The sequence below is a fragment of the Argiope bruennichi genome, chromosome 8 (genome assembly GCF_947563725.1).
Source record: "Argiope bruennichi chromosome 8, qqArgBrue1.1, whole genome shotgun sequence".
Lineage (NCBI taxonomy): Eukaryota > Metazoa > Arthropoda > Arachnida > Araneae > Araneidae > Argiope > Argiope bruennichi.
Genome location: NC_079158.1, coordinates 104,233,231 through 104,250,454, shown reverse-complemented (window position 1 = coordinate 104,250,454; position 17,224 = coordinate 104,233,231). Strand labels below are relative to the sequence as shown.

General features: G+C 29.1%; 1 protein-coding gene across 1 annotated transcript; it reads right to left on the bottom strand.

Moving 5' to 3' along the window:
- Positions 1 to 11,517: 11,517 nt before the first annotated feature.
- On the bottom strand, positions 11,518 to 12,741 carry LOC129980703 (probable glutamate receptor). Its single transcript, XM_056091086.1, has one exon. The coding sequence runs from the start codon at positions 12,739 to 12,741 to the stop codon at positions 11,518 to 11,520; it is 1,224 nt and encodes a 407-aa protein (XP_055947061.1).
- Between the last annotated feature and the right edge of the window lie 4,483 nt (positions 12,742 to 17,224).

Genomic DNA, 17,224 nt, shown 5'->3' with positions numbered 1-17,224 from the left:
ATAAACACCCTGTATATATATATATATATATATACTAGCCGCCTTTGGCGACCAGCCGGTTCGCCAATCTTAATGTTCGTTTAAATTTTAATAATTAAATAGGTTTAACCGGAGTTTAACCCCCTTCTTCGCCAAGTTGCGATAACGCACCAAAGCTGGCAATCTTTATTATGCACTATAATTGAACATCTGCTTCTTTGCTTTTGAACATTTCGCAAGGCCGTTGTTTGCGATTTTTAAAAATTTCGCCAAGCAGGGGATAAAACTTCGGTCGTACCATTAAACATTTTACGCAATTCCAACTTTAATAGATTCTTCAGCAAAATATTTTAAAACTTCAAATTTTGATAGTCATATAATTCACTCATAATATTATAAAGGCCTTCAGTTATTGCGTGATATATATCTCTCTAATTTTCTGTTACCCCTCGTAGAAATTATGCTTTAAATTACAGTGTAAATGATTAATCTGCAATTAATATAATATTTTTTACTGAAACAAAGCATTTTTTTTAATAATATGATTACTGATAATAGAGTCACTGCGCGTTTAAACTTTATGGTCACTAAAGAATATCTTTCTTAATTTATGTAATATCTCAAGAATTTGTCAACAAAAATTTCTCAGATTCATCATGAACAGATCGATTCATTAACAATGTTTAATTTTAAATGCATCAAACACTAAGAAAATAAAATGAATCGTTTAAAATAATCGGTCGAAAACAGGTTTAAAAAAATCTACTTAAAAAACGATGTACTTAAAACTATAAGCATATACAAAAAATATATAACTAACATAAATACATTTTACTTACAAAAGCATGCAACTAACCTAAAAATAATTTAAATCGTCCGTTGGTTGTCATGCCAACAATCAGAACAATGCGCATGCGTGGATTTTCTTCGCCAGTTACGTCAACGCAAATGCGTAAATTTTTCTACGCCAGTTGGGGTAACGCTATGCAGATTAGACATTTTTAATTTCCTTTATTCTGTGTTATTTCAATTCAAAAGTACTTCAGAATGAATGTGAAACATGGATTAATTAACAATGTTTAATTTTAAATGCATAAAACATTAAGAAAATAAACAGAATCGTTTGAAATAATCCGTCGAAAAATGTTAACCCTAGCCTAATTACTGTTGGGAGAAAAAAACAACTGATGCCTTACTTATTTGGCGATGGGGAAAATGGAAGATTTTTTTGGCGGAAAAGTTGGCGTTGGGAAAAATGAAAGATTTTTTTGGCGGGAAAGTTAGTTTTTAATTAATAATGGACTACCCCTAACATTTAGGGGGATGAAAAATAGATGTTGGCCGATTCTCATAGATACCGGATAAGCACAAAAAATTTCATCAAAATCGGTCAAGCCGTTACGGAGGAGTATGGCAACGAAAACTGTGACACGAGAATTTTATATATTAGATATATATATATATATATATATATATATATATATATATATATATATATATATATATATATATATATACATACATATATATATACATATATACACATACATATATATATATATATTGCTTGGGGACCATCTGCATTATAGTTTGACAAAAGGCAGGGAATTTGCAAAATATTACTGAGAATCGTCCATGGGAAAGTTCGCTATTAATAAAACTAGGATAGTGTCTAGTAAAGATGATAAACATATGCTCAGTTCTTAGATGCAAGGCAACAAATATGACCAATGACAGACGCGGTTCGATTAATTTATAAAACCTAGAATTAATCATGCTGAGATAAAAAGAAATCAATTTTGGCTACAAACCTAAAGTAGGTCTTAAAAATTCGTTTCTAACTAAGATGTTTTAAAAGATATAAATGCAAAGGAGCAGCTAGGAAAAGTAATAAAAGGCGTCTAAACGGTGCAAAAAAAATGGAAAAAATGAGTTTATGAAAGGGAAAGAACCTCTTTTAAAAAAACATGGATTAGAATATATTCACTGTTGGATTAAACCAACATGATGGCATGCCTACCGAAGAGATTTCATTTCTTTCTATCTTTTGTAAGCGTTTAAAAAAAATTGAAATCAATCCGAAAAAAAAAAAAAAAAGAGTTCAGTTCCTTTTTGAAGCCTTACTTTGCAAATTCGTATTCCTGAAGTCGATAAGGACAGAGATGATTCGCGTAGTACTTTGGCAGTTGTAATGAGTGTGCCATGAAATTTTGGAAGGAATTTTAAAATAACTATATCCGAGATCGCAATCTAATTTACGCCCTAAACGCTTATTTAGGGTTGAAGTTATTTTTGATGACGAAAATTCTCTCTGGCCAGTTGCAATTATTCAGTTGACAGGAAATGACTATAAAGAGTTCATCAAAATGCATTTAATGGAAAAATTGAAGAAATATAATTCAAAATATCATCGATGTTTACTATCAAGTAGTTAATTGTACTATATTTTACTTTTATTTTTCTATTTTCTTTTTAAAAGTGTTCAAAGTTCATCTCATGATCTCATTTTATTTTTTATAAGAAATAAAATTAAGTGCAATTAAAAAATATTCCTTTCTTGTACCAACAAATCGGTTCATATTATCATGTTATATCATGATGCTCTTTTGGTTTAAAGGTTTTGAAGCCACAAAATACGTGGGCAGAAAATTGTAGATTTATCGCTTTTGAGGCATCAATTTTGCGCTTTTAAGGTTATAAGAAAATGGTAGAAGAGACTGTTATATCTGGCGAATTATCGCCAACAAAAAGATACAGCTTGGCGTGAATGCCCAACATGTACACGATTCCCCTGTCTGGTCAATAAAGGGCAGGGTCATAATAAGTTATCGTCCGAAGAAGTATAGAGAAGAAAATGGGAATGAACGCGAAACAGCTAGAGCAGTATCGGAAGTTGTGTGTATTTTTTTTTTTTTTTTCAATTTTTCTAGCTGACAAAAAAGTTTTGGGACTCGGACGAATTAGAGATAGGGAAAAAAAAACGTTTTTGCAAACGTTTGAAGTTTGAATGTTTTGCAGATGCTAATGTGTAATCTGATAGTCACGTGGTTGTTTAAAATCGGTTTCAAATGGCTTTTCACAAAAAAAAATTTTGGTCGCGAGAAAAATTTTTTTAACTCGCTTGATTTTGAGATGGCCAAAAACCATCGATTTTCTAAAAGTTGGCGATTGCAAAATATGAATCATGTGAGAACTGATACCACGTGACTTTGAAAAAATAATGTTCTCACATCATAACTTGAAATTTGCTATAGCAGATTTAAATTTTTTATTTGATTATACTAGTGTAAAATACTATTGTTAGAAATAAACAATTGTATACGCATTCATGTAAACAAAATTTTTATTTTGTTTTGTTTACTTTATTAAAAAGGCATAGATTCGTTTTTTACGACTTTAAAACTTTTATACATTTGGAATAAAAAAATTTTTAATGGCATTGTTTCTTTATTTTTTTTTAAAAAAAAACATCTTTTTATTTGAGAAATTAATGCTTTTTGAAATAATAGCTTTATTACGATATTTTTGATACTTTGGCTAAAAACGACAGGCATTTATACATTGCTACTCATTAGCATATATGCACACAATTCTGCCTAGAGTGCCTGTTTCATTCTCTTGTTTTCAATACATATATAATGCATTTACAAACTTGTTTTGAAAAAAAAAATCATAAAAACATACAAAATAATCTAATAGAAAATCGTTTAAAAAATGATGATGTAAATTCAATGCATTGCGCAATTATAAATGATAGTACAAATAATGTTTCCGGAGTCTTTTTTTTTTTCTTCAAAATATCTTACATGCAGTTGGAAATGAAATGATAAATTCCTTTCTTTAAGCTGCATCAATCAAATAAAATTCGTAAACCCGTCATAAGCCAAAGTATCAGCTAATAAAAATGATAACCATTGCTAAGGTAACTAACTGTTTATATGGAAAATAATAAAGTGATTCAATCTCAAAATCAAATGGAAAATTTAGTCAATTTTAAGAAAACGCTCGAAATACTTCTTTTCTAGTTATTGTAGTTTTTTCTAGTTATTCTATTATTATGTTATCATTAATATTTCAAATTAAGCAGAAATGCTGGTGAAGAATCAATAATATTGGAAATAGAAGGTTATAATATTCGTTGCATTGACATATGGAAGCCTGTTTAACACAACTAGTTCAAACGAATTAGTAGTAACGAAGATTTCGAAAACGTTCAAAGAGTTCAAAGATTTCATAAACCAATTAAGGAAATAACTTTTTTAGAATACCAAAGATACAAAAGTTGTTATTTCTTGCCAAGAAAAAAGGTTATTCGCATTTTGCATAGAATAGAAATGCAAAACATTTATTAGAAGAAACGAAAGTTGTTTAACTCGAAAACATTCGCCAGTGTGTTAGAATTCTGAGCAACAATTCACATAAATATATAATTATATATATATATCTTTGCATGGTTTTTACAGTTTCAAGAAAAAGAGATTTATTTATCTTTTCATAAATAGATTAAAGAAATAACTAGCTCAGAATAAATAAGGTACAGGAGATTTCTGCAAAGAAAAACACCAATTGTATTTTGCATAGTATAGAAATGCAAAACACTTATATGAAGGATTCGAAAGTTGTTTAATTCGAAAGCATTTGTTGTTTGTCATCAGTGCATCAGTTGAACAACGATTTGTGCAAATATATATATCTTTGCATAGCCTTTGCTGTCTCTTTATCGCAAGAAATATATATCTAACTAGAAATTGGTTTATAAAATGAAGTAAGAATACATGAATCAAAATTTGTGTCTCAGCTCAAAAGAAACAGACCATCTTATTTGAAAATATGCTGTATAAAATTAGTTTGAAAAATTGCTAATAAGAATTAATTGCTGTATAAAAGTTATCAGAAATATTAATTGAAATTAAAATATAGAATTGATTGGGAAATCACTTTTTGAATAGTAAAAAGGGAATTTTTTTTTCAAAAACAACAAGGCGAAATGCAAACAGAACATAATTTATTTGAATTATGAACATTAATACAACTGAAAATGAATCCAAAGTTTATTCGTTTACTTTGGACTGTTCTTACATATTTCGTACCGGGTATTGTGTCAGGAAGTTTATTACTGCAAATGATGCGGGTGATACTGTTTACCGACAAAACGAAAGAAATGGCTCGTCTTTTCCTCATAGCATTATTAAATATTCTTTATTTTTCATTATACAGAAAACGAAGAATTATATTATGCTTCATTAAAAAATTGGAACAACAATTTCAAGACCCATCGTTTTCAAGGAAAAGATATTTATTTATGTTTCACCTTATTCTTAATACATTTCTTTTCTTTATTAATACTATTATGGTTTGTGCTCTAGATAATAGCGAGATCAACGTGGAGAAAAATAAAATTTGCAGACAAAAATTATTCGCTATCATTCTGGAGCTTCCACTTTCACATTGTTGTCTGATTATTCAAATCTTCTACCTCACCTTCTATTTCATGTTGTCTATCCTTATTACAGTCTTCGTTATTTATTACAGTCTTATGTGTCTATCAGTTCAGTTTAATTTTGATCAACTTCTTCGTCAATATAGAAATAAATTCTTTGTTGAAAGCATAAAGATGCTACTTAACGATCATAACAGCAATTTGAAAAGAATGATTCATTTGGAAAAAGAATTTTCTTTTCCCGTCTTTATTACAGTTCTTATTTCTTTGTTTGGAACATTTTCAAATGGTTATAATATAGCATTTCATACTAATGAATCTTCAGAATATGTCATCCCTTTTATGTGTTCTGTGGGGTTTTATGTATCAAATTTCTTGTTTATAATTATATCAGCATCTCTCGCAAACGAAGCAGTTCAAGAAATCGATTGTTTTGTTCGATCTTTGCCATACCGATTCCATGATAATCCAGATATCAAGATGATGTGCGAGTTACAACTGAACCGAAGATACAGTCTGACATTATGGAAAATTTACACAGTTGATAGATCACTTGTTATAGTTAGCTTAGGAACTTTGCTAACTTATGGAATTTTGATAGGTACTTTGGGAAAACAAAACTAAATGGACATTCTCTAAATTTCGTCTATTTGCTTAAAACTTTGCAGGAGGAAAAAATCCAGTCAAACTGACATGTGAAACATTTAAAACGCAATTACATCAAAAAGGAAAATTGGTGAAACCAGAAAGCAATTATCTATTGACTACACGAGAACTAACTTTCCAGATTTGTGATGTTTAAATTTAAATCAATTATGAGAAAAAATATTTTTGTAATATTCAATATTATCTGGAAATATATATATATATAAAAAAAATTCAGTCAAGGCACATATTTGTTTGATTAGAAAATCGGGTGCCGTTTCCTTCTCATCACAGTGTATTGATTTATTAAGATTTTCTTATTATTCGATAAATAAATATAACATTTTTTGATTTTAATGTAGTTATTTAAGAAATTACGAAAAAACTAAAACAAGTATTTAATTTTTTTAAAACGAAATATGATTATTAAAACCGATAATCGAATGTACAAAGCTGTTCCGGGTAAATTGTTAAGATTTATTGAAAAATCAAATACAGCAAATGTCTTATTCTCGTATTAAAATGGGAACCTGTATTATATTTTCAATTTCAGATAGAAAATATAGGTATTATTTTTGTTTTTTGTTTTTTTTAGTAATGAACATAGAATGCACAATCAAAATTCTATATAACACAAATCATCTCTCTTTCTCTTAAATCTAATACCCATATTTATTACATGAATTGTTTTCATTTTCTATTTATGTATGAATCGAAAACTATATTTATATTATTGACGTGAAATTTAGCTTATTATTTTCAAACATGGATCAAAACATTTCACTGAAATCAATTCTTAAAGTTCATATTTTATTTTAAACTTTTGATTTTATTATAGCAAATTATATAAAAATTTACATAACTTTAACCATTTATATGTTTAGTTTTAATTTAATCTTTTTTATTAGATCATGCATATTATTTTATTAGACTATTATCAACACTTAATTAAGCAGCATTGTCGAAATAATGGCATTTTTTAAAACTACAATTTAAAACAAAAATAAGGTATTGAGGTAAAAAAAAAACGTATACTGAGCTAACAACCTGGAAATATTTTCGCTTATACATACCTATTATTTGCTCTTCAGACTGCATCAACAGTTTTGTAAATAACTCCATAAAAGCAATCCAAAGTCCCACTTAGACTATAATTCACAAATCTAAATACAAATAGGAGAAGAATCTACATACTATTCGGTAAATATCATAATCTAAATCTGTTAATAGACATTTAGCAGACGATTCCTTTTTAGACATTTTATAACTGCTACTAATTTTATATTGTTAAAATATTATTAAAAGTAAAAGCAAACGATTTTTTCTTTGATAAACTTTCTTTGATATTTTATTAATATATTTTCGTTAATATTATTTCGTTTATTTTTTCTAAATAGCTGATGATAAAATGTAACCCTTCTGGAATCTGGCTGGAATATACGCTGTTAAGTGGAAAGAATACATATCGAAACGAGGAAGCAGATAAATTTCATTCTATCTCCCAAAACGCTCAAATTAGTGTAGCAACATTATTTTGCGGCAAGTATTCATCTTGGTTCATCACTTTTCACGTGAAAACTGGACGTTTTGGATCTGTTTTTTGAGGATTGTTTTGTTGGATCTGTTTGGGCGTTGTTTTTCTTTCTTTCTTTATGGGAAATTCTACTTACTTTTCTAATGTTTCATCTACTCTTCTTTTAGTTTCATACCTAACTTACATGTTAAATTTCTTTTATCGATAAAGACAAAGTCATGACTATTTCTTTAATATTGAACGTGTCACTGATAAAGTCATGAGTATTTCTCTAATGTTCATCGTGTCACAGACAAAGTCATGAGTATTTCTCTAATGTTCATCGTGTCACATAAAGTCATGAGTATTTCTCTAATATTCATCGTGTCACAGACAAAGTCATGAGTATTTCTCTAATGGTCATCGTGTCATGAGTATTCTACTTATTATAAATAAAACATAAAGATGAACAAAATTTCTGATTTATCTATTCTTGTTTGTTTCCAACTATTTATCTAATCACAATTATCAATCCCCAACTCAAACAAGCATTCAATCTTAAACAAAATTAAATGCAGAATAAAAACTGTAAATTTTTTTTTGATACATTTCCTTACAAATAAAATGCGTGTTAGAATTGATGCCATTTAGAAACAGAAAAAAGTGTGTATAAAAGAAACTGTAACTAAATATAGGATACTTGGAATGTGCTGCATGCGTTCTTTGTGCTCATCTAAGGATCTCAGAAGTGGGCTATCTTCGTCAGTCTGGATCCTTGGAGTAAATTTGCATCAGAAAGTCTTAAAAAATGTTATCAATTCGGAGATAGCAGGTCTCGGCATTGTATTGGAGAATTATCTCTCTCATTAAATCAGTTTTTGCCAGAGGCCTTAGGTTGAATCTGATAATGGCAAAAAAATAAAGGATTCAATTATTACCGTTTATCAGAAAAATACTTTAATTTTTAACTCTTCTTTTTATCGTTACCTACTAAGAAATTAGAATATTTCTAACGAGGTAAGGGAGAATAAACGATACGCTCTCTTTACTACGCCATTGCAAATTTTTTAAAATAAAATAACAAATAGTTCTGTGATCCAAAGATCTAATAATGAAAACAACATTTGAAAAAGAAAAAGCTCATTAATTAGATAGTTTTTAAGGTATACTAAATCATTGTCATATTCTAAAAAACAAATAAAACGAATAAAAATAAACAAATAAAGTAGCAAAAGATAATAAATTTGTAAACATATGAAAATACTAAAGTTATTCTTGGCTTAACTTAATATTCCACCATTGTTGAATTTTTTGTAAGCAATTTTTCACCAGATGTAATCCTGACAAATTTTTATTGAAACCATAATCCATTTATTACATATCTACTATAGTAGATATATAATATAGCAGTCATCTAAAATGGTGGATTTTTGGCGAGTTTTTAAAAGGTTGGTACGATTTTGCCATGCTTGCCTAGAAACTGGACACTTATCTTAGATCTTACCCTACTCTTGTTATTAATAATTACATCTTTAAGTTTCAAGCATGAGATAAATGGAATTCATTTTTGTTTAAAACTTTTAATCTATCCAACTTTTCACACTTACCTCATTCAAATTTAAGCTAAACTAAAAAAACCAAAAAAAAAAAAAAAACAGTACAATTGCCAAATGTAAGTTTTTAAAGGCGATCAATTTCCAAATATAGTAACTTTATATTTATAATTAATATTTGGAGAGTTTTTTGCTGTTTGAAAGGATTTGGATGAGAGTGGCTAACGCTCTGTGCTATATTCTTTAATTTTACTTAAACTTCTTATCTCAGCATTTCTTAAATAATTAAATTAGAATATATAAAATTTTCTAAGAAATTCAACAACATTTCATTAAATACTTTCGTATTGTTTTTATGAAATTCGTTAATTAAATACAATTGGGTAAAAGTGAATTTTAGTGTGTACCCAGCTGCGCCAACAATGCCAAATCGCCAATAAAGATGGCGGACAAAATAAACAAATACTTCCGCGGAACAGTTACGGTTACCATTTCCCACCATATAATTAGGACTTTTTACTGATAAGTATTTTTTTTTTTCTTTTCCATACTGCCCGGTGCCTTCTACAGATGCCTTCGGCATCTGTAGAAGGCACCGGGCAGAATTTTTTAACTTTAAAAAAACATCCTACGGCTTCGCTAGCACATTGACTATAAGGACTGTGTGGGTAACAGAAACAGTGCATAACCAAAAGAAAAGAAAAAACGGAGAAATACGCAATCGGAACATTCTCTATGCAAAATTTCAAACAAACATACTTTTCCCAACCTAATCAACTCGTAAAAAAATATATTCCATATCAAATCACTCGATATCAAACCATTCTCAATACAAAATTTAAAACAAGCATCCTATCCTAACTTCATCAACTCGTAAAATATATATATATGCATATTTAACTCACCATTCATCCATTCTACAGGTTCGAAATACTCTCGACATAACAAATTATGAAGGGAACCAACCGTTATAACACCAGAAGAATTACGAGAACTGCGAAGAATTCCATTGCAGCTAGCGATTTTTTTTAAGCGCATACTGACAATTAAAAATTGTAAAAGAATAAATATTTTCTGTTCGTATTCACATTAAAAAAAGAAAGAAGAAAATAACTTTTAATTATAAGTTTAACTTTCTTTATTTAATAAATTTTAATTATAATAAAGAACAAAATTAAAATCTTTAATCGATATTTTTTAAATATTTTTAATTTAACATTTTTCATAATGTAATTGTAGTTTATGTACAACTCAACCATTGCAAAAAGTAGTAAACAAAACAGTAATACGGTTGCTATAAGAGGAATCCGATGGGTTGCAATATTGGCGACAAACAGCTGGTGCACACTAATCTTCACTTAGGCCTACAATTGTATAATGTCTTTATGACGCCTCTTAGATTAAAGGTCTTTCCGTATATTTTGCCCATTCTGAATTTATCTCTACTTTGAATGTGAATCTTAAAATATTTTTTTTTATTTTAATTCCAATTTTCATTAATTCAAAATTAAGAGAAATACTGGCATTTTTTTAAAATTTAACTTCGGAGAATATAGCGTGAAAAAATTTATAATATCTAAAATTAAAAAAATTATTTTTTAATAATATAACCTATTGTTAAAATTTGGTAAAAGTCTTACAAATTAACGATTTCGGAATGTTTATTGTATTCTCATAATCGAATGTATTTCGTCGTTCAAGTAATAGCCAAGACAAAATCAATGTTCCATTTCTTATCAAGAATGAGTCCCAAATCGTGCCAACTATCTAAAAACAAGCCAAAAGTTTGCTATCTCTGATGAATATAAGAAATGGTAACAAAGTTTTGGAGTTAAAGACCTTGAACAGAATATAAATCAAAGCAAAAACCACATGTTGTTAATATTATAATATTTTTGTTCCTAAATTTATTATAGTATCTTTTTAATGTTAACTTAAAGAAAACAAAGAGAATGCGACCTACACCACTGTAATTCAATACATTCATATAGCCCTTTCTATGTCTTGAAAGTGGATGATTTATCTCACTTATTAAGATAAGAAAAAATCAAAATACTAGCATAGAGAGACATTTAGCAGATTAGAAATTTATTAATTAATAACAAGATAACATATTAATCATTTACATCATGTATTAATTTGCCAACAAATTTTTAGTTGTCTAGATGAATTATCAAATTTTATTTCAGAATGTACCAAAACAGAAAAAAATACTTTAATTAAAATAATGTAAGTAAAAATAAAATATTTCATTAATAACTCACTAAAATAATGATTAAAATTTGATCTACCATCAAAGGCTGCTTTCAGGATATAAGGAGATAAGAATTATTGCAACTTCTGAAATTTGAAATGCAGTATGTTTGCGCATTGAAGCAGTCGTATGATTAATGACATTTCTTTCTGATTCGGAGGAATATAAGCTCACATATAAAAGTAAATAAACTGAGATTTAATCCAACTAAAAGAGTACAGAAGACACCTGACAAATCTTCGAGGGACAGAGGCTTTACTTTCTTGGTAGCATCTCTTCTTCTTTCAGATGCAGACAACCACGATTTAAAGTGCTCTTCCTTTGTAAATTGCATATATAATCCTGCGCTGTTTATGCCCGATATGATAGTATTTAATTTATCTTTATAACAGAAATTCTTTTTCATGGCAACAGCAAATTTATATGAAGTTACAGAATCGTCTGATAAAAAACTGGGTTTCCACTCTTCTGAACCGGCAACCATCAGCAATCTTGTTCTAGGATCAATTAAAGCTGAATGATAATCAATCTGATCAGTTAGGGTTAAAGGACGCGCAGTTGTATACCAATTATTCTGAACAATGCTTTCACCTAAATATCTTAAATCCTCTTTATGACTATGAAGCATGAAATCAAGTATAGCTGTTCCTTTAGAAAGATAAATTCTATATCCATTATTTTTCACTGCTTCAGCAAGTTCTTTGAAATTCTGAACTGCGATTTCTTCTGACGGTATAGATAACATAGACAGCAGCACTGTTGAGTAGCTGAAAGATAGGATTGTTGCAGAAAACCACCATGAAAAAGCAAGTGACTTGAATCTCTTAATGTAATAATTTGGAAGAGTGGATTGGCGAAATATGGTTCCCAGAAGTCTCAGAAACAAGAAGATGTATGACTCCTTGTTGCAAAATAAACATTGGAATATTAATGGCATGATCAACAAAATAGTTAAAATTAAGATCCAAGTCGTTAAATCAAATGGTCGCACAAATGCCAAAGATGTCGGCACTGGACCAGGCTTCTTAATGGCAAATGTCATATCGTCAGTATGATAAACTGTGCTAAAATCTACCACAGCAGCTCGTTGTTCTGTTATGCCTATATAACTATCAGCTATATCGGCAGCACCTTTCTGTATCTTGCCTATCATGCCTGTCCAGTTACCGCTGGGCAAACGACGACCCCATTCTCGATCTTCTGCTATAACTAAATGAAAAGGCATCTTCATATCTTCCATAACTGTACCGAGAAACCTTCCTTGTATTCCTGAAAATTTCAGACTGCCATCTTCATTTCTGTGAACTTGCAAATCTTTCATTGGAACAATCGAAACTCTAAGAAATGAAGGACACATCATTTTATTCTATTTGGCTAGAAAATGATAAATTATGATGCTTATAAAATAAGTTAGCAAAAATTTAAGAGTTATACATCCTTTAAAGTGAATGCAATCCATTAATGTTGCTATAAAATTATTTTAATTTAATTCTGCTTAGCGCATTCTAATTCTTAATATATCTATCCTATTTGGTACAATTTTTAGAAAGCAAGAGTTGCACTATGTATAGGTTTTCTTTAATAATGTTAACAATTCTGTGATATCAATGTTTAAAAGCCATATTGATCAGTAAAAAGTGAACAAGCACTTCGTTTAAAGTAATTTTTGTCTATTTCATTTCATAATTTATTCGATTCTAAAAAAACTAGTCATTTGAAATAAGTCACTGCTTAATCTATAATTCATAAAACTCCCTTAGCGGCATTGCAACCAGTTTATATATGTAGAAAGTTGCACACATTATATCACCATTATATCAAAGAAAACGGATTTATATTTGCTATTTTTGCCTTAACGAGTTCCAACAGTTATTCTCTTTCCGATTAGTTGTTGATATCATCTGATCTTTTGGATAATATATTAGCCTGCAATTATACGGTTTAATTTAAAACTTTTAAATGAATACTTAATCAGTTTTTGTCATTGAAAATTAGATTTTATTTTGAATAAAGAATGTGAAATTCCAGACTTTAAGAAGAATAAAATGTATCGTTTTATAAAGGCATTAATCATAATTCATGCTTTTTTATATGCTGATTATTTTTCATAAATCTGTCTTTTGTATTTACCAAAAAAGGGAGGGGGGATCGAATTCTGAATAATGAAGTGGATTTTGACAAAAGGAATAATCAATAAAAGTTATAATTTCATTAAACATAACTATTCGAAAGATCAAAGTAATTTCCTGGGTTTCACACAATAAAAAATATTTTGGAATCTCTTTTCAATTGTGATATGAAAATTGATATATAATTCAATAAGTAATATAAAATAAATAATGAGAGAAAAATACCATCTCATACTTCAAATAGATTTCAAGGATTATGAAAATGAACTGAAAGAATTATAAATGCAAAAGATGATTAGATGTATTGTATTATAAATAGAAATAAGGTCAAAATTAAAATATGAAGTAGAAACTAATTTATTTCTTTCGCAAATAGTATTAGATCTTTTAATTTTCCAGGCATGCAATATTTAAAAAATGATTGCAGATTTAAAATTGGATCTGAATAACATGAAATAATTTATGACACGGAACTTACATGCTGTTGATAATTTGTCTCTAATATACAGTGGCTCCCAAAAGTGTTCGTACACCAACAAGAATCTATTAAAAACCTCATTATTTACCATTATATATTCTTATTTTTACATGAAAATTTTTTCATAGCATATTTTTACAGTTCTTAATAAAGCAGTGAAGAATAAATTTTAATTACGATGCAAATTACTTTTTTAAAAATGACAATAAATAAAATTGCACAAAAATAGGACACAAAAGTGATCATACACTTTAAAAAAACATCACTAAATATGAAATTTTCTAAATTTTTATAAATGTTTAGTATTTAGTAGGATATCCTTTATTCTTTATAACAGCTTTTAAACGTTTGGGCTTAGATTTAACTAAACGGTCGGTTACTTCTGCACCGATCTTGATCCATTCTTTGATCATTACTGCTTTCAGTTGAATTTTCGATTTAATGTCGTGACTTCTTATTCGCACCTCTAATTCTTTCCAAATATGCTCTATAGGTTTTAAATCCGGTGATTGAGCTGGTATTTTAAGGGTTTGAGGGCAATGATAGAGGCAAAAAGGACGAACATTCATGGCCGTGTGCTTAGGACCGTTGTCTTGGTAATACATAAAGTTGTTTAAAATGCCCAATTTTTATGCTGACACTTTTAAATTATTATTGAGAATATTTATAGAAACTCTATGATCCGTTATACCATCAATGAATACTAAATTGCCTACTCCAGCCGCTGACATACACCCCCAAACCATGACGCTTCCACCGCCATGTTTTACTGTTCCAACTAAATTCTTGGGATTAAGTTCTTTTTTTTTTCCTCCATACAATGATTCTCCCATCCGACTCAAAGATTTTAAACTTACTTTCATCTGCAAATAAGACACAATTCCAATAGCTCTCTGGCTGGTTTATCATAGATTTGGCAAATTTAAGCCTAGCAATTCTGCTCTTCTGACTTACAAAGAATTTTCTTCGTGCAGAGCGGCCATGTATACCAGCATTCCGAAGAATTCTACGAATAGTTTCGCAGGAAATAGAAGTTCCATTTGATTCATTATATTGTGAAGTAAACTTCATTGCACTCAGACGTGGATTTTTTAGAAATTTACTCACAATATTTCTTTGACTTCTAGCTGACAGAATTTGAGGGCGATCATTACGAGGCTTGTTTGCAATCCTTTTTCCCTCTCTGTAACGTTTTATTATGCTTTGCACCATTGAATGAGGTAGATTAGTTATAGTTGCAATGCCTCTAATTGATTTTCCAGCTTTAAAATGAAATATAATTAATTTTCGTACGTCTAAACTCGTTTCTGTACGAATGCGCGTCATATCTAAGAATAAAGTAAATATAATAAATAATTGTGATATTATATACTGAAATCAAACGATTTTAGTATATTTTTGAATTAGAAGTTAAATAAGCCGCAAAAGATACTTTTATGATGAATTTAAATAAATAATGTTTGGATGTACGAAGACTTTTGTGTTCTAATTTTGTGACATTTTTTATTTATTTTTTAGAACAATACTACTTGATTTTTTATAAAAATATTTGTTCAGTTTTATTAAGAACTATTTAAAGATGGTAATTAAAAAAAACCAAATAATAAAATGCTTTATTAAGAAGTATAGAACACAATTTCTGCAAATTTCTTCAGTGTACGAACACTTTTTGGAGCCACTGTATATATTTGATCATTTGAAGTTAAGGTTATACATGTATTTTATGGGGATTAAAAATCTAAGAAAAGCCTATTTATAATTCATAAAATCATTTAAATATAAATAAAATAAATATAAAACTACATTAGCAGACGACAGATATGTCAAAAGCTATACTGTGAAAGCCGACTCCAAAATAAAACTACATTAGCAGACGATAGATAATGGAAAAACTATACTGTGAAAGCTGACTCCAAAATAAAACTACAGTAGCAGACGATAGATATTTCAAAAGCTAAATTGTGAAAGCTGACTCCAAAATAAAAAATAAAAAAAAGGATAAATTGCCAATTTGTTGCCTACGCATTTTGAGACTTCAACAGTTTGCTGTCTTCGAATCGCTTCAAAAGCCTCAAGCCAAAACAATAGGTTCTCACACGATAATAACTTTGCAAACGAATAGACATTTTTCCTTCTACACCAAATTTAAATTGCACAGACTAGGCTTGGATTAAGCTCTCTAGGAGTAATTAACCAATGCAAATCACAGAGTTCTTCCATTTTTCTTCACAAACTTCCAAAATTACTTTCATTATATGTATAAGAAGTTTGAAGTAGCAAATTTTAAGTAAGTGAAATATTAAATTTGAGTCATTTTCAAAAGAGTTAATTTAATATCTAGCATATTAAAAAATTCAAATTAGATATTAATTTTTAAAAAATAGCAAAAATCGATTGTCAAACATGATGAAACAATCTATATATTATTCAAATATTTGTCACCTTTGGCTATAAGCTGGCTCACCCATTATATTTCATTTCAGTTAAATCGATTAGGTATAATTTCATATCCATAATTCTATCACATTGTCAGACATTAAAACCATGCTATTTTAACTGTCTTATACATATTTTGTGCATTGGGTATATGAACTTTTCTTGTGAAGACCAATTCAATCACATCATAGCATTGTTAAAAACGTAATTGTGTCTCAAAATTGTGGGACTCTGAAGTTGCTGCCTATTTCTTGATCTAGATCCATCATACTTCCATATACAAAAAGAAGCTCAAAAAGAAGCGAGCTTCGAAGAATTAATCGGCCCAAAGTTACTACTACTTGGTCTCTAGTTAGTTAGTTAGTTATTTTGGATTTTGTGGCACAAGAGCCAAATCTGGCTAAGCTGCGCCAAACATATGGTTGAAGATAAAAAATATTCAGTGAAGTTCTAAAAAGTTAAAGTAAAATTTGCAAAACCAAGAAATGTGGAAATAAAATTTTACTAGTTAAATAAAATGGAAAAAACCAATTTCTTTCAAGAAAGTAAAAATATTTGGATGGGGATGTTCTCCTACCAAGTCACGAATGTTTGAAGATGATGTACCGAATAAATGTAATCGATGAGAATTAAAAATTGGACACTCTGATAAAATATGAATGACAGTTAAATTAACATGACACGGATTACAGACTGGGCATCGCTCACCAAATAGAAGATGTTTATGTGTGAGGCGAGTATGGCCAATGCGAAGGCGAGTCAATTTGACGTCCAACTCGCGCAGTGGAACTACCGGC